The sequence below is a fragment of the Acanthopagrus latus genome, chromosome 7 (genome assembly GCF_904848185.1).
Source record: "Acanthopagrus latus isolate v.2019 chromosome 7, fAcaLat1.1, whole genome shotgun sequence".
Classification (NCBI taxonomy): Eukaryota; Metazoa; Chordata; class Actinopteri; order Spariformes; family Sparidae; genus Acanthopagrus; species Acanthopagrus latus.
Genome location: NC_051045.1, coordinates 30,072,292 through 30,096,587, shown reverse-complemented (window position 1 = coordinate 30,096,587; position 24,296 = coordinate 30,072,292). Strand labels below are relative to the sequence as shown.

Sequence of the window (24,296 nt, the reverse complement as noted above, 5' to 3'; positions counted from 1 at the left end):
TGTCATTTGTTCCGATTGACTTAAATTGTTGAAAAATGTTAAAAACTGCTGTGTTGCAGTTAGCACTCACCTCCCTCCTGTTTACATCGCCACACTGCCTCCTTATTTTGAGGCAGCGCCTTGCCTCCTTTTCTTCAAGCGTTTTTCATCGTTGGCCTATTTGTTACAAGGAGTGTCTTCATCAAGCAGACAGGACTGCCTGTTAATGGATTTCTCTGTCCTGAATGGATAAAGTGGGCAGGGATACCAGAAGATATGTTTTCTCATTCGCTGCATGAGAGACGTGTTGGTGAGGAGACACTCTGTAACAGGGATGACTGTTGGAATATGGACCTATTCAACTTATTTTAATAAAACCTTATCAGTTACAGCAGCTTTAAGGGATAGGGCACTGCTTATTTGTCAATTTGTGGTCTTATATCCCTTGTTTTGCTGAGGCAGCATACAGTCCCTGTACGTTTGAGGTGTTCATTGAAGGAGTTAGTAAAGCCTCTCAGGGAATCAACATGCAGCCGCTGACACCTGCTGAGACACAAGACATGCTTGGAAGACTGTTGCACCATTGCATAGGTGAGTGTGTGTTCTTCCTGTCATGTATGTCACAGGTGTGACATGAAAAATGACACGTGTGTGTCATTTTCTCCCATTTACTTCCACTGTAAACTGTTGAAAAAAAACCCTTTAATATACGTATATATAATATATAGAGATAGATAGATATAAAAGCTTTTAGATAGATCGATAGATCGCTGCAGAGTGGTGCCGCCCCTTCGTTCATGACAGGTTGGACTGGAAACACCGCGTGTGGCCGCCACTCTGCTTCACAGGACCGCGGGGGGAGGTGAGCGGGCGAGTCGGCAGCCCTCTGACTTACACCACTGACTTTATTCTATGCGGCTAATTTTGTGTGGATTCTGCTAAGTTTGGGGTATTTGGCTTTTTGTATTACTCAGAGTTACCTCACTACTGTTTTATACCACGTGTGTAGCTGCTTCTCGGTGGAGACGTTGGCGTCAAATGTTAACAAGTAAACGAGGTGAGAACCGTTCCTCTGCGTAACTGTAACCTCAGTAGAACGTTGTTACCTATAAATCTTCTTTATGTTCTATTTAGAGCCTGTCCGCAGATGATCAGGAAAAACTAACAATGACTCGATAATATTTTTTACCTCTCCTGCCACGATAGTAACTATAAGGAAGTCACTTTTATTCCCTCTGGTGAAACATCACCTGTTACAGTACTAGTTTATTATGGGTGTATTTATTGATTGAAACTATTTGAAATGTGAAACGTGGTTTATGAAGTAGAGGAAGATATGCTCCTAATTATAGATGAGGGGCCTGATCTATAATTAGTGCCAGCAGTGGAGGCTCAGTATACTTGTTGACAAAGGCAGAGTACTGAAGAAATCTTCTGTCTGTTGCCTTTATGCCAGAGGACGAATGGTTTGACAAGACATCAAACTGAAATGCTCACATTTGGACAGGAGTACAGAGAGCAAGTTGGTACATGTAGCCTGGTTTAACTAAATATAACACTAAGAGTCACACCCCAGCTATCTCTTTATCTCTGGGGCTTAAACAGTAGCCTACTTCCCCTATTTTATTTGCTGTACACTCCCTACCAGTTGTTTGTTTAACATTGCTTTGGAACACAGCGATAAACCCAGTGCAACTAGACAAGAAGAGAGACAACACAGAGCACAATACCAGTGGAAACGAGAAGAAATGGCAGCTGAAAGACTTAAATGCTGTCCTCAATATACTTTTACGTTGTGACCTTTATTTGACCTTAAATTTAATTCAAATATCTTTCCAATGATCAATGATTTGTTGAAATGAGAAATACACAATTTCAGTTAAGCTAAACACAATGGTAAGAATTTGATGAATAAGAAGCAAACAAGGAATAAACCTGCATTCATTATAAGCAAAGAAAACTTTTCAGCTATGATTGTGAACAGATAGTTATTGTCAGGATGCAAGATTAAGCAGATATAACACAAAAGTGTTAGGGCATAAGACAACATTATACATTTGGCTGTAAATAATTAAGGATTATATGATGATGAGAATTAGATTGAACAAATCCAGACTGTGTCTATATGTGAATTTTATTCAAGTGGCTTAACGGTGGTGGCTTCCAAATTATTCACCCCCCCTTTAACTTTTCCACATTTTGTCACATTACAACCACAAATGTAAAATGTATTTTAATGGGATTTTATGTGATAAATAGACCAACTGTCAGGTTGGGGTAAAAAATGGAAGACTATGGAAGGGGAGGTGGACCCAAACGCAGTTACACAGGAGGCAAGATCAGGGGAACAAAAGGCGAGCTTTTATTTAACAAAAGCTGAATGCAAAAAAAAAAAAAAAAATGCAAAACAGACAAAATGGGATGAAAGGCAAAGTAGCAAAACAAAACCAGCAAGGCAAAGTGCAAACCAAATAGCAAAGTTCAAATTAAAATGCAAAAAATCCAAAACATACCAGACAGGAAGAGCATGGACAGGATACAGATACAACATCAACAGAATACAAACAATAACCAGATGAGGAGTGAAACACACAGACTAAGTACACAGACACTGATTACCAAAGGTACACTGATTACCAACAGGTGAGGTGAGAGAGGAGGGAGGAAGCCAGGTGTGATAACGAGGGGGAGGAGCACAGAGGAACAGACCAGGAGGGAACAAGACAACAGACAGAGGGAGCCAGAGGGGAGAACACAGGAGAAACTAAAAGGACAAGAGACACAAGAAGGCATGATACAAAGACATAAATCAAATACAAGAAACCAAAAACCAGATACAAGAACACAACACAAAGAACATGAATCCAAAGTCATGACACCAACACAAGGTACTGCATAATTGTGAAGTAGAGGGAAAATTATACATGGTATTAAAATATTTGAAAATAAAAAACATAAAAGTGTGGTGTGCAAAAGTCTTCACCCCCCCGAGTCAAAACTTTGTAGAACCACCTTTCGCTGCAATGACAGCTGCTAGTCTTTCAGGGTGAGTCTCTACCAGCGATGCACATATAGAGACTGAAATATTTACATTCTTCCTTACAAAATAGCTCAGGCTTAGTCTTATTGGATGGAGAGTGTCTGTGAACAGCAATTTTCAAGTCTTGCCAGAGATTCTCAAGTTGATTTAGGTCTGGACTTTGACTGGGCCGTTCTAACACATGAATATTCTTTGATCGAAACCATTCCATTGTAGCTCTGGCTGTATGTTTAGGATCGTTATCCTGCTGGAAGGTGAACCTCTGCTGCGGTCTTTGCAGAACAGGTTTCCTTCCAAGATTGTCCTGTATTTGGCTCCATCATCTTCTCATCAACTCAGACCAGCTTCCCTGTCCCTGCTAAAGAAAAGCATCCCCACAGCATGATGCTGCCACCACCAGGTTTCATGGTGGGGATGGTGTGTTCAGGGTCATGTGCAGTGTTAGTTTTCTGCCACACATAGTGTTTTGCATTTCGGCCAAAAACTTCAGTTTTGGTCTCATCTGACCAGAGCACCTTCCTCCACATGTGTGTGTGCCCCCCACATGGCTTGTGGCAAACTGCATGGCTTTGTTTCAACAATGGCTCTCTTCTTGCCACTCTTCCATAAAGGCCTGATTTGTGCAGTGCATGATAGTTGTCCTGTGGACAGATTCTCCCACCTGAGCTGTGGATCTCTGCAGCTCCTCCAGAGTTACCATGGGCCTCTTGGCTGCTTCTCTGATCAATGCTCTCCTTGCCCAGCCTGTCAGTTTAGGTGGACAGCCATGTCTTGGTACATTTGCAGTTGTGCCATACTCTTTCTATTTCCAGGTGATGGATTGAACAGTGCTCTGTGAGATGTTCAAAGCTTGGGGTATTTTTCCATATCCTCACCATGCTTTAAACTTCTCCACAACTGTATCTCTGACCTGTCTGGTGTGTTCCTTGGGCCTCATGATGCTGTTTGTTCACTAATGTTCTCTAACAAACCTCTGAGGCCTTCACAGAGCAGCTGCATTTACACTGAGATTACATCACACACAGGTGAACTCGTTAGGTGACTTCTGAAGGCAACTGGTTGCACTGGAATTTATTTAAGGGTATCAGAGTAAAGGGGGATGAATACTTTTGCACACCACACTTTTCTTTTTTATTTGGAAAAAAAATAAAACCATGTATCATTTTCCTTCCACTTCACAATTATGCACCTCTTTGTGTTGGTCTATCACATAAAATCCCAATAAAATACATTTACCTTTGTGGTTGTAACGTGACAAAATGTGGAAAAGTTCAAGGGGGGTGAATACTTCTGCAAGCCACTGTATGTGATGATTGAACCCCAAGTAATAATTTTCATGTTTATAACAAAAGACTGGGTAATGGAGAATGGTTGTTTGTATAACAGCACTGATTGTATTCGACAGTCTACACAGTTATTTATTTGTCCAGTGAGGCAGGTCGATTTCTCCTCCACCACTTGTCCTGGACAAGTGGATAAGCTTAATGTTGGGGTCCTGTCTGAGCCTTCTGAAACATTCATTAACTATTTCTTGAATTATTTACTGTTGTGCTGACTGAGTTACACACAAGCATAATGGAGTGTGTGTGTGTGTGTGTGTGTGTGTGTGTGTGTGTGTGTGTGTGTGTGTGTGTGTGTGTGTGTGTGTGTGTGTGTGTGTGTGTGCATGTGCGCGTGCGTGTGTGAATATATACTACAGGAAATGCAACGCTGGTTGAGGAAGAAGAAGAATGGGATTTTGGCAATTCTGCTTCTCATCGGAGGGCTGTACTTCATTAACCATTCACACATCTTCATTTCTGTGAGTACCTACACAATAACAGAATGATCAGTATGGGCCTATACAGCCCAGCCTGTGTGATTTCATTTACATTGAAAGTGAGGCAAAGAAGAAAATGCAAACATAAAAGGTTGTACTTTGTTTCACACAGACAGGAGCATTTCACAGTGTGTCATTACTCTGCATAACAAAACCTTTTTAGTAGACATATTCTAATTAAACAATAAATGTGTATCTGTTTTTCAGGACATGACACCAATGCAAAATATTTCACCTTTGCCAGGAGAGGTGTTTGTTAATAAAGAGTCCTGGGTTGAACAGGGAAATTATCTGCGTCTCAATGTCTCCTATCAGCTGCTTGCTGGAGCACCATCTGCTCAACAAAGTGAGTGACACACTTGTCCTTTTTGTTATCAAGATGAAAGATTAATTGAAGTAATGGTTATCATTAACTTTGTTTAACTTTAACTTTGTGTAAAAGTAATTTCTAAGCTGCTGCCTCATTGTAGCAAGAACATTTAAAATAGCTGAATAAAACGAGACTCTAACCTAGTATTTGACTGTATCAGTTGTAATAATTTGTTAGGAAATGTCAGTGGTAACGTAGGCACAGGAAACATTTTAAATGTGGGTGAGACAGTCTAAAGATGGGGTCTGTTTGAAATTGCCTACTCAAAAACTATTCATATTAACTTTAACGTAAAGTTGAGTATTCGAATCTTGAAAAACTATTGAGAGCAAGACCTCATTTTCACTGATGTTGAGAGCACAAATAAAAGAACCAAATAGGTCCAGAATGTGACAACAAATCAGAATCAGTATTCCTTCATTTGTCCCGCAAATGGGGAAATTTCTTTGGACAGTTATATTACAATAAACAACAATAATAGTAAAAAATGAACAATATAATAAAATGGTAAGAAATAGAATTGACTCGTATATACATTCATGTACATAATTACATGTCCATATTGTACAAAATGAACATGTAATTATAAACAGTGTGGCAGTGTATTGTTATTTATAGGGATGTCCCGGTAATGTTGTTTTTACCCCGATCCCAATCTGAGTCCTTTAATATTTAGTAAATGCCGATACCGAGTCCTGATCTGATACTGCTGTTCCTTAACAGGTTTTTTTCATTTTGTTGAAACAAAGCCTATACTTTCATATGGCTCTTTCTTATTCTGCATATGCTACTGCAACAGTGGCCTACCATCTGCGTTGCGTTATCAGGTGAGTCTGTGATGCTGCACTGTGACAGCAGACCCTCGTGTACAGCCAGCTGAAGTGTGGAAGTGTGACCAAGATGCAGCCCACGCTTGGTAGCTCCATATCATCCATTGCTTTTTACATATTCCTTAGGTTGTCACGTAAAATGACATCAACCTGTTGTTGGTCTATTTCACACGCATTCGGCATTTCCTCGGTTGCCTGTTTTACATGCTCTGGTGTATGAGACCCACGAAACTAGTGCGCATACCAGCACGTTGTAACTCGAAAGTGTAGTCAGTGTAATGTAATGCCGAGATGGTAGGGCATCCCGGGGATTCAAAAACTCTAGATGATGAATAAAACACTGTGTTAGGTCAATAGCTTTCTTTAACATGGTGCTTAGCTAAAGTCTTTATGCCATCGAGAATTCTTTTATGTGCTTCTAGTTTTGTTTGTTACGGCACTTACTTGGTTTGTTGAAGTTAATTGTAGTCTGTCCAGTTGGTGGTTGGATTGTGTGTCAGCGTGTGCATGTGTTGGCTCTGAACTCTAACATGCATCAAATAAATCGAATGGACTAAAAAGTACAAATAAACAAAATGTACTCTAATATCACTCCATCGATTAATATCCAAAAAATAGCGTTCTATATTGTGTCGGTATGTGTCGAGTATCAAAACGAGCAGAGCAGTAAAAGACTGTGTGCTCTCTCAGCATTCACTGTTTGTTGCACACCTGCATTCAACTAGTGACCTGATTATAAAGGCCTTTCGTTAGTACCACTGGTCAACACCAGAAGTTGACATTTCTCATGTATTTAAATGAGTAACTAAAAATGAACTAAAAATGGCTCTAACACACTGATCCTCTACCACGGAGATAAGCTGGTGACTCCAGGTATACTGCCTGTCAGTCCTGTTAAACCTCCCCAAACATCCTTTAACTCACACAATGCACTCAGCTGCCTGAGTCTGACAGATGAGGCATGATGAGGCTCCAGGGGATTACTGTGTAACTAACTTAGCCTTTTCTGTGCACTTACAACAAGAGCAAGAACACACCTGATCCAAATCAGGTGTGTTCTTGCTCGGTTGGCTGATTGGTTGGCTGATCCAAATCAGGTGTGTTCTTGCTTGGTTGGAATGAAAACCTGCAGCCACATGGCCCTTTACTGGATCAGTTTGACACCCCTGACTTACAATAACATCTGTGCAGTAGAAAAGGGAGCAGAGCTCTTTGAAACAAACACAGCCACCTAACCACTGTTGTGGCTGAGGGTCACCTCCACCAGCTTCTCCTTCCTGTCATGTTCATTCTCACTGTCACTGAGTGTCTTGAACAAAAAACATCAAGGTCCTTTGTTTCAGTCAGTTTGAAAAGAGAAGCGTTTTTCACATCACTTCTTGCTCCTTTGACATTTAAAGAACCTGTCTTTTAGTCACTTGTGGAAAAGAAAAAAACTCATTGACACAACAAAGACACATACAGCTAGTATGTGGAGATGCTTTCTTGATACTGTCATGATCTGTCAGCTGAGCATTGATCTTTGTCACTATTTTCTTGAGTCGTTAAATCTGTTGCTTGTTAAAAGAATCCTTGTCCTTCCTTTGTGAGAGAGAGAGAGAGAGACACACTACCACACTATAGCGCCAATATGCGCTCTTAGGTTTTAAGTTAGCGATAAAAACATTACAAAATGCAACAGAAGGATCAGTAAACCAACAGGTGTAATGCCACACTTCTTAAAAATGCTAAGATGGTGCTTAAAACAATAAAACTGGTCTAGTCTGGTGAGAGAAATTAAAATCCCCCTGGAGTGAGCCCAGGTATACTGCCTCCCATCACCGCGCATTCTCCTCCACACAGTGCTTAAAAAGTCCACTCTGTCTAGTCCTGAGGTTGGGGCGTACACGTTGATAAAAACAAGTTTCAACTGTTCATAAATTGTCTTCACCACCATCATTCTTCCCTCCACCACTTCCTCCACTTCGAAAGACACAGGGGTGAAACTCTTTGCAAAGAGGACGGCCACCCCTGCACTGTTTGTGCTTTTGTGGCTCAACACCACCCTCCCTCCCCCACGCTTTCGTCCAGTCAGACTCATTAAAGGTATCACTGTGAGTCTCCTGCACAAATATTACGTCTACTTTTTTTTCAAAGAGCACCTTTTTTCTGCATCTCTTGCCCCGTTTATATTTATAGTGCTTTTTTGTGATCAACTTTTTTTTATTGAAAATGCACAGTATATATATGTCAACATCATATACATACATCAATAAGTGCAAAACAAAACAGAGACACATATATTCAGGGCTGTAACAATATTGAAAAGTTTTTACATTTATACAACATTAACCATCACCCCCCCCCCCCCCCATACACACACAACCCTCCCTCCCCCAGACGACTTCGTATGAACCTCCCACCCAGGATCTCTCTCGAAATGAATAAATAAAATAAATATACAATATAAATATATTCAAAATAAAATTCAAGATCGGCCGTGCTGCACCCTTTCTTTAACTAACTTATGTGCTGCATCCCAGCCCTGCAAAGTCTTATGGCTGGCACCATGCATACGGGCAACAGACCATTCCATCAGGACAATTTCAAGAAATGAGTTGGCCCATTGCTGCCAGGCCAAGGAATGTGGTGGTTGCCATCTAAGGGCCAGCATTTTCTTGGCGGCTGTGAGACCAGCCCATGTTGCAGGGACAGATTTAAAGCAGAGTCATCATTAAGCAAAAGTAAGGCTGGGGAGACTGGGATCTTGATCTTGAGAATATCACTTAAAGTGAGAGATATTTCTTTCCAGAAACCAACCACACCGGGGCACTCCCAATAAACATGCAAAAACGACCCCTGGACATTAAGTGAACAAAGATCACAATTCGGGGATGTGGCAATCTTCATAGCATAACGTCTTCTGGGGGTGAGATACATCCTGTTAACATATTTATAATGTATTAACTGGTGGTTGGGGTTTTTAGAAGTGCCACTAAGGTTTTTCCACACTGTATCCCAGCAAATCTCTCTGTCGTTAACTTCATTTAAATCTCTCTTCCAAATGCCCTCTACTGGTAAGGATTTATGGGGTCCAGAAAGGAATTTGTAAAGTTTAGAAACCATCCCCCGTGTAGGTCCTATAGAGGCAAGCAACTTACGTAGAGGGTGTGTGGGAAGAGCTACTCCCCACGGGACACCATATGCCCGCATAGCTGATCTTAATTGCATATAAAAGAAAAAGGATGAACCCGGAAGACCAAATTCTGCTTGTAGATCGTTAAAAGCTCGTAAACCATGGACGTTATATAGGTCCTTTAGTATGTTCACTCCTCTATTCTTCCAATGCGGAAATGAAAAAGGCATATTACCAGTAAGAAGTGAGAAGTTATTGAAAATGGGTGTGTGATTATGCCATTTATGATCAGCGCCAACATGCCTCATTGCAGTACGGTAAGATGCAAGTAAAAATGAAATAACAGGGCCTAAACGTAATTTGGCTTTTTGCAACGGTATGTTAGCATACACCAAGTCTTGCAACCTGTGGGGTAGCGCAACATTCTCCTCAATTGGTCTCCAAGAAACAGCGGAACTCGGGTCGAACCATGTAGATAGGGGGCGTAGCACATAGGACCAGGAATAGATTTTAAAATCTGGGAGAGCTAGCCCCCCTTGATTCTTGTCTCGCTGAAGAGTCGTGAGTTTTATGCGAGGCCTTTTTCCTTTCCATATAAACTTAGAGACCAATGACTGGAGTTTATCCCAGTATCCCAAAGGGGGAGCGAGAGGGATCATGGAGGAATAAAAATTAACACGAGGAAGTATGTCCATTATTGCTATTCGGGGCTGAAGAGAGTTTGGAAGATTCGACCAGCGCTCAAAGTCCCTCTCGATCTGGCTATATATACCTTGAAAATTTTTTATTGCTATAGACGATGTGGAGGGAAAAATTCGAATTCCAAGATATTTAAAGCTTTTGACTACTGGTATATGGGAGGGCAGGGGAACTTGATGCGCAGCTGGATTTAAATGCATCAGTGCTGACTTATTCCAGTTAATTTTGTATCCAGAGAGTGAGCTAAACATATCAAAGGAGGAAAGCAAATGTGGGATTGAGGAACCAGCACTGCCGACATAAAGAAGAATGTCGTCAGCGTATAAGGAAATACGATGCTCTGTGTTACAAAAAGTGATAGAATGTACTGATGGGTGCAGTCTTATTTTCTGCGCCAGCGGCTCGAGGGAAAGAGCGAAAAGTAATGGTGAAAGGGGGCAGCCCTGGCGAGTGCCCCTCAATATTGGGAACTGGGCAGAGCAGACATGGCCTGTGCAGACCATTGCTGAGGGATTTGCGTACAAAACTTTAACCATATTGATGTAATGCAAACCTAGCCCAAATCTGTCCAACGTTGTCCAAAGATATTCCCATTCTAACCGATCAAACGCTTTTTCAGCGTCCAACGATAGGACCGAGCAAGGAGAATCGATACTACTAGATGCATGAATGATGTGTAACAAGCGACGGACATTGTCAGATGCTAGGCGAGTTCTAATAAAACCAGTTTGGTCATTGTGTATGAGCTTTGTAAGATGTATTTCCAACCGGGTTGCAAGTACTTTTGCATATAGTTTAACATCCCCATTCAGGAGGGAAAGAGGTCTAATTACCACATTTAGTTAAATCTTTGTTCGGTTTGGGCAAGACTGTAATTATAGCAGTATTAGTGCTGGAATTAAACGCACCCTTATCAATGGCCATGTTAATCATATCCAATAATGGTCTGCCCAAGATATCCCAGAAAGTGAGGTACAGCTCCGGTGGAATTCCATCCCACCCTGGGGATTTGCCCTTTTTCATATTAACGAGAGCCTTCCTCAACTCTTCTAGCGAAATGGGGGTATTGAGTGATTCTGATTCGTTATCGGACAGGGAAGGTAGATTGAGATCCTGAAAAAAGTCTGCACACGCCTGCATATCAAGGGAAATTTCAGATTTATTATATTTATAGTGCTGATATTAAAATGGCTCATGAGAGATAAAAGAAACAGCCAACAAACCAGCACTGCTTCACTTCATTCATCCTCATCATTGTTCGCCGCATTGTTCAGTTCTTTCCTTATTTTCTGTACTTTCCTGTATTCTCAGTAAACTTCTTGGTCAGTGAACCCCCCTCTCCCCCACTTTTTACAGATTATGTGTTCTTAGTTTTTTTGTAGGAACATTCTAATTTTCCCCACACTGCAGTATTTTTTCCTATTTTTCTTTGAGAAAGCCCAGGATTGGCTTTGCTCATCCTCTAAATCTTACTCCACACAGGATCTGAACTCTGAGCCTCCCTGGGCCTCTGCTTGCTTCTCCTTCCCCGGACCTGCTGTCCCTTTCTTAGGCTGAAGCGCTCCTGAATTGTTTCTTAGTTTTCTTTTCATATGAGGTACTTTGAAAAGGTCATTCTCATCCCCCATTTCACAATCACTTCCTTCCACTGTTTCTCACACCACCGCTCTGTAACCTGCACTCTTTTTCTTTGGTTTTGTATTTGTCTTTTCCTTCCCCGTCTCCTCCTGCCCTCCCACACTCACCTGACTGTACTGTTCTTCCTCATCTGCCTCCTCCACCTCCAGCTGCTTCCCCTGTTCCTCACCTGCTTCCTCCTGCACCTCCACCTGTTCTTCCTGTTTCTCCTCACCTGCCTCCTTTTGTATCTCCACCTCCACTGGTTCCCCACCTATCTCCTCCTGTACCTCTGCCTCCTCCCATCTCTCCTGTCTCTCCCCACCTTCCTCCTGTTGTACCTCCAGCTCCACCTGTCCTCCTGTTCCTCACCTTCCTCCTGTTGTACCTCCAGCTCCACCTGTCCTCCTGTTCCTCACCTTCCTCCTGCTGTACCTCCAGCTCCACCTGTCCTCCTGTTCCTCACCTTCCTCCTGTTGTACCTCCAGCTCCACCTGTCCTCCTGTTCCTCACCTTCCTCCTGCTGTACCTCCAGCTCCACCCGTCCTCCTGTTCCTCACCTTCCTCCTCCTGTACCTCCACCTCTGCATGTTTTCTCTGTTGCTCCACCACTGCCTCCTTCTGCGCCTCCACTTCTACCTGTCTTTCCTCCTGACTCTCACCTGTCTTGTTTGTGTCCTTCACTGGACAGGCCCTGATCAAATGTCCCTCCTTTCCACACCCAAAACATTTGGTGCTGTCAGAAGAGACAAAGATCATATAGTCAAAGTCCTCCACCCTGATCTTGAACACCAGGCTCAGGTCTTGGCCCCTGTTGTGCAGGATCATGAGGACATTTCTCCTGGGCCACCACATGCTGCAGCAATGGAGACTTACATCCCGATGGCACTTTTTGCCACGTTGGGAAAGCTCTTTCATCAATGTCTCATCCCTAATGAAGGGTGGGACATTAGATAAAATGAGTTTCTCTGCCGGTGTGGTGAGTGGCAACATGGAAATGAAAGTATCATTCACTGTGATGCCGCTTTCCATTAGCCTTTTCTACAGTATCCACAATGATGACCACAGCCCCGTCCATCCGCGCCATGGACTTTACACTAATGTGGCCGACAGCCTGACCCACGGCCAGGCTGCAGTCCCCCACTGACACTGAGGAGGACGCGGACATCTTAATGCCGTGCTTCTTCGTCAGTTTAGTCAGCTCCATTGTACACCATTAGTACACCGACCAGCGTTTTGCTGCATCAACCCAAATAACATGCACACGCCTTCAAACTTACAACACACATACACTATAAACCTAAAAAAATTGGTTTACCACTCATTCTTAAATGCTATAGATCGCCGATAGATCGCTCCGAGAGAGAGAGAGAGAGAGAGAGAGAGAGAGACTCACACACAGAAAGAATTTTTGAATTTTCAAAACCTCTTTATCTGCAATTTGTAAATACAGTAACATTGCATTTTCAAAACATAATAAAATGTTAATAAAAATAAAAAAGAATAACTAAACAACAACAAAAACAGCATGATTTAACTCAAAACGAGTCCAAACAACAACTCAATTCTCTACAACAGAACATAGAACATTGTTAAGGCTCTATATGTTTGAGAACTCTTCCACATTATTTTTGGTTCTGTAAAATCTGAAATCAACATGTAATCTGGCCTTCACCATTCTAACAAACAAGGTAGGTGCATCAACATCCAGAGAGTTTTCTAACTTATTCCTTCGACTGAGGTAGATCGCCATTTTAACTTGGCCCAAAATAAAATTAATCAATTGACCTTTCAGTCTCCTCTTCTGTGAGTAAGTAGAACTTAAAATGAACATTTCCATAGAAAAGGTGTCTCTGAGCATCCTGAACATTCGCTGCAGCAGCTGAAACAAGGAGTCCAGTCTTCCACAGTCTATGAAGCAGTGAGACACAGTTTCTCTCTGCGAGCAGAAAGGACACTTCTCACTTACATTTGGGTTAATTACAGAAACCAAAACATTCACAGCTACAATCCCGTGGAGAATTCTCTGCTGCAGATCTCCAACTCTTTTGGTTATCGGTGGTTTATAAAGTGCTCTCCAAGCAGGTCTGACCTCATCATTAAGCCCTAGATGAGCTCGCAAAGCGGTGTCAGTCCGACCACTGAGCTTGTCCTTTTTCAGAACCTGAACCAATAGTTTGTACGTGGTTTTTCCTTTCTTATCATTTAGTCTGTTAGGTGGAGTGTTGCTGGACTCCAGCAGTCGACTAGTGCAGTCTTTAAAATCTGGAACAAGCGTCAGTGCAGGGAAAGGATCATCGTTGTTTGGCTGACTTAGCCCTTTTTAGATAGAAAAGGCGGCAACGTACCGGCTTGTCTTTCTAAAACGGAGGCGTAATATTCCTCCTTTTCCTTTTCTGAGGTAGGTGTAAACATGTGACGTGACGTGAAGCTCGAAGTTGGGCTGTGAACAGTGAGAACAAATTTGTCTTCAAAATAAGAGCTTTACATTGCACCCCATTGGAGTTTAGAACTGGGTTCTTAGCTTTACTTTGAAAGTAGCGACTGTTCGTAGCTTGCCGACACAACAACAAGTTAACACAACCAACAGCTACAGAGACCGAGGAGACGCTGCATCTCCTGGATCTCTGCAGCTGTCCAGTTGCTCATCTTAATGTCTGCAGATGAAGTGATGGACTGACTGCTGTGATCAGCTGTCTCTTGGTTTTAAAACTCCCCGGCTGTGGGCCACACAACAGTGCAGGTCATTAACACCTCTGCCCACCTCACGCAGAGGCCGGCACATTGACACCTCGTTTTTAGATAGCAGACAAGGCGGAAATAAGTGAACCATCCAAGGCAGCATATTGGCAGGCCAAAACAGACCCCTAAATTGGCCCGGGCAAATTGGCGGCTTGGTGCTCTGTCTAAAAACGGCTAGTGTACGTTACAGTGAGCTGTTAAAAAAGAGAGTTCAGGGGATCAGGGTATACTAGAATTGGTTACATTTTCATCCCTTCCTCAAGAATGTTTTTGGCTCTGTCGTGCACCATAGGCAGTATTATTTTATCTGATCACGCCCCCTTGTATTTGGTACAGTCTTTCTGAGGACAGGGCATTGTCAAGGCACTGGTGATTTCATTCATCTCTTCTAGATGACAGTTTTATCTCCTGTCAGAATTCAAAATGTTTTACTCAGTTAACTTATCATCTACAGATAACCCCTCTCTCCTCTGGAAGTCCTCAGACTATCAATGAGGAATTTGCATTATTTTATTCTAATTTGTATAAGTCCGAACTGTTAACTGACTGTTAAGATGGCGGACGTTACTGCCGCATCCTCAGGTGCTCCAGTGTTTGCCAGAGCCCGTTTAAAACCAGACATTTATGAGACTGTTGATGGCAAAGTCATAGTGGAAGATGAACTTTTACATTTCCTTGCTATAAAAAAGAGAACATTAAGTCAGGATGAGATTATCCTGTTAGCTGCCAACAACTTCAACTCACACTGGATAGAGGCTTCAAAGAAAATGCTGTTTGAACTCTGTCCTACTACTCAACGTAACATCTCACACAAAGGAGCTCAGAAAGACGCCAATAACATTAAGAGCTGTCTCAAAGTGCTGAATGAGTGCAGGAACAATGTTCCGAGATTTGTATCTCACTATCTCGACGAGCTACCACCTGTGACTTTTACCAACATGGACGTAAAAATAGAGCAGCTACACATTGAGGTCTCTGCTATGAAACATGCGTTACACCGGCAGACTGAAATGAGTGAACCGCCGGGTTAGTGCTCTGGAACAGCACTCTGACCATGACAGTGCTGGCTTCGCTGCGCCGGTGAGGTGGCTGGACGCAGGGAATGCTAGCGCTGCACATGCTACCAACTCAGCGGTCGTTGGAGACGCCGACGGATCGGCAGAGGTGACTGAAACCCCAGATGACAGACACCGAGGAGAGGCACAGGGACCGCTGCTTCTAACAGTGGAGAGCGCCACACCAGCACTTGGCCCTGGGTTTACGATGCCCTCGCCTAGATCATCAATGTGGAGCCAAGTCGTGAAAAAGGGGAAACAGAAGCGCACTGAGGATTACCAACAGGGAACAAGCACTGGCAAATCTGCGGTGGGACAGAAAAAAGCTGGCAAAACTATTGTGGGAACTGGAGATGCAGGAGACATCAAGATGATAACAACTATACGGACTTCTTCGCAACTAGGTTTTTACCCGACATAGTCGCCGAACTACTGCGCGCTCATCTTGAGAATAAACTGGGAGGTGGCGTGTCATGTGAAAGGATTGTTACTGTCAACAGCAGATACACATCATTTAAAATATCCGCTGAATGCAAAGATGTTGGCGATGTGTATAATCCGGAGCTCTGGCCAGAGGGAGCGTATGTTCTGCGCTTTTATGAACCACGTAAAGCTGAAGTCATTGCTAATGGCTACTCTATCTGCTGGGGCTAAGCGTATGCTAAATATGCCTAAATATGATATTGCTATTGAAATAAGCATCCTGCCATACAACTGTCGTGGCCTGCGCTTGGGTCAAAGTGCTGTGGATGAAGCTCACCGCATTATTGTTGATCAGTTGTTGGAGCACTGTGACATTCTGTGCCTACAGGAAACTTTTCTAGCAAAGCAGGATTTAAAGAAACTAAACTCCATCAGTGAAAGTTTCCATGGTGCTGGAGAGTCCACCACTGACCTCAGTCTGGGTATAAAAAGGGTCATAATTCCAGGAGGTGTGGCAATTCTGTGGAATAAGAAACTGGACTCAGCAATTAATGTCATTAGGCTTGGTGTGGTCTGGTGCATTGCTATACACTTCACTCAGCGTGACAAGGAACTTATCATTTTAAATACTTACACTCCATATGAATGTCAACATAATGAAGAAGACTATGTAAATAAGCGTGCTTTTATTAGTTCCTATTTACAAAATGAGTGTTTCACAATATACAATATTTTTATTGCTGGGGATATGAATGCAGATATTTCAGACAAGAGGTCAATTTTTGCTAACCACCTAAATCATCTCTGTACAGATAATAACTTGATACTGTCTAGCAGAGAGCTTTTGCCAGCCGAAAGCTACACACACATAAGTGAGACCTGGCACACCACGTCCTGGTTAGACCATTGTCTCTCTACAGCTGATGCTCACGCTTCTTTTGCACACATGGAAATCTTATACAATGTATCCACCTCTGATCACATTCCTGTAAAGATGGTTATCAGATCTGAGTACATACCTGCAACTGTGAAATGTGCAAATAATTCTAATCTTGGTAAATTGGACTGGTCCTCTCATTCATGTGAAGACATTGCTTGCTACTGTAAATATACTGATCAGTTATTGAGCAATATTTATCTCTCTAGAAAGTCACTCATACGTAAAAATGGTAATTGTACAAACACCAAACACAAGACAGATATTTCTGCAATGTATACTTATATTGTCTCAGCTTTACTTTAAGCTAGTAAGCCTCACCTTAAGTGCATAAAGAGAGGAAAAGTTCGGCCTGGTTGGAATACTTATGTGGATGAATTCTATGCTGAGGCTCTTGAAGCTACTAAATCCTGGGCAATGGCTGGTAAACCAAGACGGGGACCCGTTTTTGAATGTAAGAAGAGTACAAACACAAAATATAAATATGCAATATGTTTCATTAGTAAAAACGAGCAATCTTTGAGGGCTGACTCTATGGCCAAGAAACCTTTAAATAATACTAATAAAGATTTCTGGAAAGAGGTGAAACGCATTAATAACTGCAAACCCTCCTTACCATATACAGTAGATGGAGTCTCTGGTGCTAGGGCTATTGCTGAACTCTGGCAAAGGCATTATAGTAAATAGTTTAACTGTGTTCAGACTAATGGCTATCAAGTAGCAAATGCTGAAAATATAGATATAGATAGATACAACTCATGAGGTCTCTCAAGCCATTAAAAACTTATCAGTTAACAAAATAACAGGTATGGATTATATCTCCGCTGAACATCTTAAATTTGCTAAATTTGCTCAAGATTATGTACACTTCTTGCCTTATGCTTCAGTGCCCTTATAATCCATGGCTTTCTTCCAGTCTCTATGATGACTGTGTAGCTGGTTCCTGTGGTAAAGGATAAAGCAGGAAAAGTGGGTTCCTCAGAAAACTATAGGCTCATCGCTCTAGCTAATATCTTGCCCAAAGTTGTTGAACAAATTTTCCTGGAGAGGATTACTGAACCAATTATCTCTACAGATAGGTGTATATAAGTGCTAAAGGAATTGCTGAGTAACTATAAGAGAAAAAACTCATCTGTTTTTATTTGTTTTTTAGATGCCTCTAGGGCATTTGATAGGGTGAATCATGAGAAATTATTAAAAAATTGGGTGCAGCAGGTGTCCCTACGTATATAGTCAGAATCCTGTCCTATTGGCATGCCCAACAGACCATGCAGGTTAAATGGGACAACTGCTTGTCTGCTCCTTTTCATATCAGTAACGGAGTAAGACAAGGGAGCATCTCTTATTTTATTTAATTTCTACATGAATGATTTATCAAATAATCTAAGCTCATGTACAACTGGCTGTATGGTCGGCAGTACAGTGATGAACCATCTTATGTTCGCTAATGATTGTGTGATTTTTAGTCCGAGCTCAGCTGGTATACAGCAGCTTCTTAATGTGTGTTCTGTGTATGGGGAACAACAAGATATAAAGTATAACGAGTCAAAAAGTATGACAATGATTTGCAGAACTATGGAAGATAGACAAATTACTTTTCCTGACTTTAGACTCTCAGATAAGGTTCTACATATCTGCAGTGAAGTGAAATATCTTGGTTATGTGATCACGGACCAACTGACAGATGATGAGGACATTTTTCGTCAGTGTCGTATGTTGCATGTGCTAGCAAATGTATTGGCACGTAAATTCAGTTGGTGTACTGTTGGTGTGAAGCTGACTCTGTTCAAAGCTTACTGTGTGTCTTGATTTTATTTTTTACCTACCTACCTACCTACCTGACAATGCCTTAGCCCTCATATATCTGTTTTTTATCCAAATTTGAAACTCCCCAGAGCTACAGAGGCTCAAAAACTACAGTTTACCATCCTGATTATGAAAGAGGAGGCTCTGCTTGCCTTGAAATCTGTGCCATCTGGGAAGGCCCCAGGGCCATATGGATTTGGGTGTGAGTTCTTTAAGGAGCTCAGTGGTATTCTCTTAGACCCCCTGCTGAATATGCTTTACCATTCATCTCATCTCATGTCATTGTCCGTAACCACTTATCCCTTTCCAAGGGGTCACGGGGTGTTGCTGCTGGAGCCAATCCCAGCCTTGTCTCAGGGCGAGGGCAGGGTACTCCCTGGACAAGTCGCCAGCTCATCGCAGGGCCCTCACTGATGACCAATGTGGGGTTCAGTATCTTACTCAAGGACACTTCAACATGCAGCTCAGCCCTGCAACCTTCCGATCACTAGTCGACCTGCTCTGCTGAGCTACAGCCGCCCATGTTTGGAAAAGGTGTCACCTTATATTATTATCATAATAATCATTAATTATTATTATATTAAGGGAGGACCAATCTCTAATTTCTGGTATTTTTATTGGGGAGAGGGAACATAAAATTATTTTATATGCGGACGATGTACTGATACATCTTTTGCGTCCTCAGACCTCTATTCCTCGTTTGATTAAAGTTATCTCATCATTTGTCATTTTCTCTGGGTACAAAATTAAATTAATTAATCTTTCTTGGCTGGGTAGGATTGCGCTCATTAAAATGAACATCCTGCCTAGACTGTTGTACTCACTGCAAATGATCCCTATTTTATTATCAAACTAAATTATCAAGGTACTAGAAGGCTGGCTGAGCCCCTTCATCTGGAGCAAAAGGAAGCCCAGACTTAAGATGGCTAAGCTCCAAATGGCTGGTTCTGATGGTGGGTTAGATGTACCAAATCTGAGACTATACCAACTGGCTGCACACCTACGGGTTATAGCAGACTGGCTCAAAGGTGACCCAACTTTGATTTGGCTTGATATTGAATCCTTTCAATCAAAGTGTCCCATTTTGAATTTATTTTTTGTGAGTAACCTTGAATCTGTCAAAGACCTCTGCACTAACCCCATCACTCTAAGCACAGTCAAAGCATGGCGGTCCATTCGTACTATAGAGGGCCGAACTAATCTAACAGCTCCTCTCACTCCTATCCTAAACAGCCCTGACTTGGTGCCAGGCTGTCAGGACCGGGGCTTTGAAGTATGGTGCAACTGAGGGCTCACAAAATTAGGAGATCTGTTCGAGGGCCAGATCTTACCATCCTTTCAGCAGCTACAGCAGCAATATGGTTTACAGAAATGAATTATTCAGGTACTTACAAATTAGACACTTCGTTCAGCTGATAATGTAACTCTGAAACTGGTGACTATATTCACTGTCTTCGGTCATGTGTGAAGCTACATTTGTATTGGTCTTATATTGTAAATGAACTGCCGCTATTTTTGGTGTTTCAATACTAATGGACCCCATGAGCCTCATACTGGGTCTTCCAGATGCTCATATCACTAACACCAAACACAGGAGGTTATTCAATATACTGACTTTTGCTGCCAGGAAGAATATCTTGCTTTTAAGGATGCTGCCCCAACAAAAAAGTTGGGGCATAATCTTATCATGGACTGTATTCTCAGTGAAAATATTACATGTATTCTTTGAGCCACAGTGGACACTTTCTATAAGGTCTGGGATCCTCACTTAAATTATATTGGTCACACACTGTCCTCCTCTGTATGGCAGGGCTTTCCTAAATTCCTTGTACCTTTTGTACCTTTGTACCTTTTTTTCTTATTTTTATTTACTTACTGTGAAGCTGATGTCTTCATGGCTTTGTTAATTTTATATACTCTTCATTTGCTTATTATTTGCTTATTCCTTATGTCCCCCTATAGAGTATAGGGAGAGAGGGATGGATACAACACTGTACTATGCCCACTACTGTTTTGGTCATTATTATTCCTTTTTTACCATTATTACTACTTTACCAACTCGTTTGCCATCTTATGTCTGAGCAGTTGTGTTGTGCTTGGTGTTGTTTATGGAAAAAGACAAATCAATAAATATATTAAAAAGAGAGAGAGAGAGAGAGAGAGAGAGAGAGAGAGAGAGAGTTCAGCCCATGTCAGGTCACACCTCCAGGTGATGAGCAGGTGGGTTATGAACCTGAAAGACCTGACTCCCACACAAGAGGCCAGAACTCAGTATGGCTCGAGCTATGGGCCTCCAGACAAGTCTGCTGGACCGACTAGGAGCCTCTGGATGAAACAAAGTCGGAAAGCATTGCCCCTGCTGGCCAGGTGGATGAGCCCCTGTCCTCTGTCCTCCTTGGGCAGAAACAGCATGCTCCGTGGAACCCAGTGCAGACAGTCCCAGAAGAAGCTGATCAACAAAGCTTGTGTCCTGGCCAGGAGACACGCTGGGGTCCACACATGCCAGTCGGTGCCATAGCATGGAAGATACCAAATTGTTTATCACTAGAATGCATCCTTTAAAGGACATATGTGGCAATTTCCACCTTTTTAGACGTCCCGCGACTGTCTCTAAAACATTGTCCCAGTTCTTGCACTTAAAAGAATCATCACCAAGATACACACCAAGATATTTAAAACCTCCCTTGTTCCATCTTAACCCCCCAGGTAAAGTGAGCTGCCTGCTTAACTCATCACTGGTTGCTAAAGCTTCACTTTTTCCCCAGTTAACTTTAGCAGAGGATAATGAACAACAACAAGGACATCAATATCATGTTGTTTTTTCATCAGCATAAGCAGACAATTTAAAACTTGTTGACATCCAGGGAGATTTACACCTGAAAGGTGCTGTCTCAGTTTGTGTAAGAGAGGCTCTATTGCCATGGAGTAGAGCATGCCAGATAGGAAACAGCCCTGTCTGACCCCCCTCCGAATCTTAAAAGGAGCGCTTAACCCACCATTAAACTTTAGTACACTCTCAATGTCACTGTACTAGACCTGGATCTTAGCTATGAGACCAGAGTTGAACCCAAAAGCGTTCAGCATCTGCAGCAAGTACTGATGTTCAACTTGGACAAAAGCCTTTTCTTGAGCTATAGAAAGCAGACCAAGGTCACAGCCCGGTGAACTGGAGAGGTCCAAAATGTCCCGAATTAGAGAAACATTGTCAGGGTATACAATAGGTCTGGTCAATGTGAATCACTTTTCTCAGCCTCGTGTCCAACACCTTGGACAAGATTTTATAGTCCGTGCAGAGCAGAGCTACTAGCCACCAGTTCTTTTTTTTGCTGTAGATCCCCTTTCTTGGGGAGGAGGGTGAGGACCGCTCTCCTGCAGCTCAGAGGTAAACATGCTTTGTTAAAACTGTCTCTTAGAACAAGTAACAAGTCTTGGCCAATTACAGGCCAGAAAGCCTTGTAAAAATCTGCAGGAAGACCATCAATCCCTGGAGCTTTCCCGCTATCCAGGCTCTGCAGCGCCGCAGCTAACTCGTCCGCAGAGATCTGTGCATCCAGCTCAGTGTTGGCCTCCACAGGAACCTTGGGACCTCATAGAAAGACTGCACCACTACATTCATGAAGCAGTTGCACAAAAGTAATTTGTGGCACCAGAGGCCTTGTCTTCAATGCAGCGGACTGGGGTTTGAGTCCGACCGGGCCCTTTGCCGCATGTCACCCCCCACCCCCCATTCTGCTTCCTGTCATCTCGGAGCTGTCGTATCAATAAAGCAAAAGGCAAAACAATTTGAAAATACAAAATGAAAAAATATTTTAAAAAGTCATTCAACTACTATAGGAACAGAAAATTTGATAGATTTCAGGTACATCTCTCTTGAATGATTAGTGCTACGGTATAAATGCTTACAAATGTGATGTTTGTAAATTTTATGATATGAATACAGATTGATGTTTTTAAATGTTATAAAAATCAAACACATTTAACTGTTTATCCTGACATGTTTCAGGATTTTTATCCATTGGATTATCATCGGTGAAGAGGAAAAAGGGCAACTACCTAATACCCACCTTGCAGTCCCTCTTCTCCCAGTCTTCGACTGAGGAGCGCTCCTCTTTAGTAGTGGTGGTGCTGCTAGCAGATTTTGATGTCAGCTGGAGAGAGAGTACAGTGAAGGAGATCAAAACTGCATTTGCCTCTGAGCTGGAACAAGGCCAGCTTGTTGTCCTCCATGTTCCTGAGGATTGGTACCCTCCTCTTACAGGTACAGTGCATGTGCAATCTGACAAACATACAATTACATCCATGTAGTTAGCATTTAATTGATCCACTGATGCAAGCTTTCCTGGTTCTCCTGCAGGTCTAAAGAGGAACTTCAATGATGCTCCGGACAGGGTATCTTTTCGTTCCAAGCAGAACTTGGATTACTCCTTCCTGATCCAATACAGTTCTGGTCTTGGCCGATACTACCTCCAGCTGGAGGATGACATCTCCTCTGCAACAAACTTCCTTACCTCTATCAAGAGGCATGTTGAGGAGCAAGAGGTGAAGAAAACCACCTGGGTAATGCTGGAGTTCTCAAAACTCGGCTACATTGGGAAACTCTACAAATCATCCCATCTTCCTCTCCTGGCACGCTTCCTCTTCCTCTTCTACCAGGAAATGCCCTGTGACTGGTTGATGTCTCACTTTAGAGAGCTGCTGGCACAGAAAGAGTCAATCCTCTTCAAACCCTCACTGTTCCAACACATGGGAACCTTCTCCTCATTCCAAGGAACATACAACAAGCTAAAGGACAAGGACTTTGAGGAGGGGTTCTATGTCAATCCATCAGCTGAGGTTTACACTGATATGTCCACTTATCAGAAATACTTCCCCAAATTGGCCTGGGACGCTGGGGAGGGATTCTTCTGGGGACGCTCCCCAGAAAATGGAAATTATCTGACTGTGGTGTTCATAGACTCTAAAGTATTGACAGGGATGTTAATAGAAACAGGGTCAGGTGGCAAAGACCTCCTGGAGTCAGCTCAGGTTCAGATAGGCCATGATGTGGTTACTATCCAGAAAAATGAGAAGAGTTGTAAAGAGTTCCAGTCAGTGGGGACATTAAAGAATGGGAGGTTTGAGATGCAGGAAATGGACCAAAAGTATAGCTCCGCCTCTTCCTGTCTGAGGATACAAGTCACAGCTAGTCAGAAGGATTGGGTGATCATTAGGAAAATCAGGGTCTTTACAAGTACACCTCGTCATTTAGCATTGGAGTGAAAGTTTTCTCCCTACCACATTAACAGGGTTCTCCCCAGAATTTTTTAGTGTAGTGGGGGGGGCTCCTCACCATCAGCCAGGGGACGGACGGACGCTCGTCACCGTCAGCGAGGGGGTTGAGAAGAGGAGAAGACCGCGGCAGCCCACAAACACCCGCTATAAAGCAGCTAGCGGCGCAGTGCTGTTGTTCCACTGTCTGACATTAATAATTAATCTTGGTCATCTGATGTGCCTTGTGTAGGTGTTGTAGATTGGTGCATATCACACATCAGTACCAATACATACAATACAGCAGTTGATTAATCTCAGCCGACAGATACAGGATGGCCTCTATCTTGTATATAAGATAAACATGTGTCTTTTGTGTCTTACTAAGCAAACAGTCCAGTCCTGAATCAAACTGTTGTAAGGCTGCTGTCAAGATGAAGTACAATGTTTCACCAAGCTCTGTGATATGTTGTGTCTCTTAAGTTTGCAATAATAAAAGTGTTTCCTGTAAGACATTCTTCTTTTTATACATCCATGACAGCATAAGATAAAGGGTAAAGCGTTTATTGGATGAAAGGTTACCAACTGTAAAATATCATTATAAACACCTTTAAGTG

At 42.5% G+C, this 24,296-nt stretch overlaps 1 protein-coding gene across 5 annotated transcripts; it reads left to right on the top strand.

Annotated features, from left to right (window-relative positions):
* The first annotated feature begins 549 nt into the window (after positions 1-549).
* Positions 550-24,190, top strand: zgc:101663 (alpha-1,3-mannosyl-glycoprotein 4-beta-N-acetylglucosaminyltransferase C). Of its 5 annotated transcripts, XM_037102705.1 has the most exons (6): positions 775-841; positions 954-1,036; positions 4,719-4,820; positions 5,046-5,184; positions 22,436-22,690; positions 22,787-24,190. In XM_037102705.1, exons 3-6 carry the CDS (start codon positions 4,722-4,724, stop codon positions 23,689-23,691), a joined length of 1,398 nt encoding a protein of 465 aa, XP_036958600.1. In that variant the 5' UTR covers positions 775-841; positions 954-1,036; positions 4,719-4,721; the 3' UTR covers positions 23,692-24,190. The 5 variants fall into 5 exon arrangements, with proteins under 5 accessions (XP_036958602.1, XP_036958601.1, XP_036958600.1 ...); XM_037102707.1 differs by lacking the exons at positions 775-841; positions 954-1,036 and adding an exon at positions 550-570; XM_037102706.1 differs by lacking the exon at positions 954-1,036 and having other exon boundaries at positions 748-841.
* Positions 24,191-24,296: the final 106 nt, after the last annotated feature.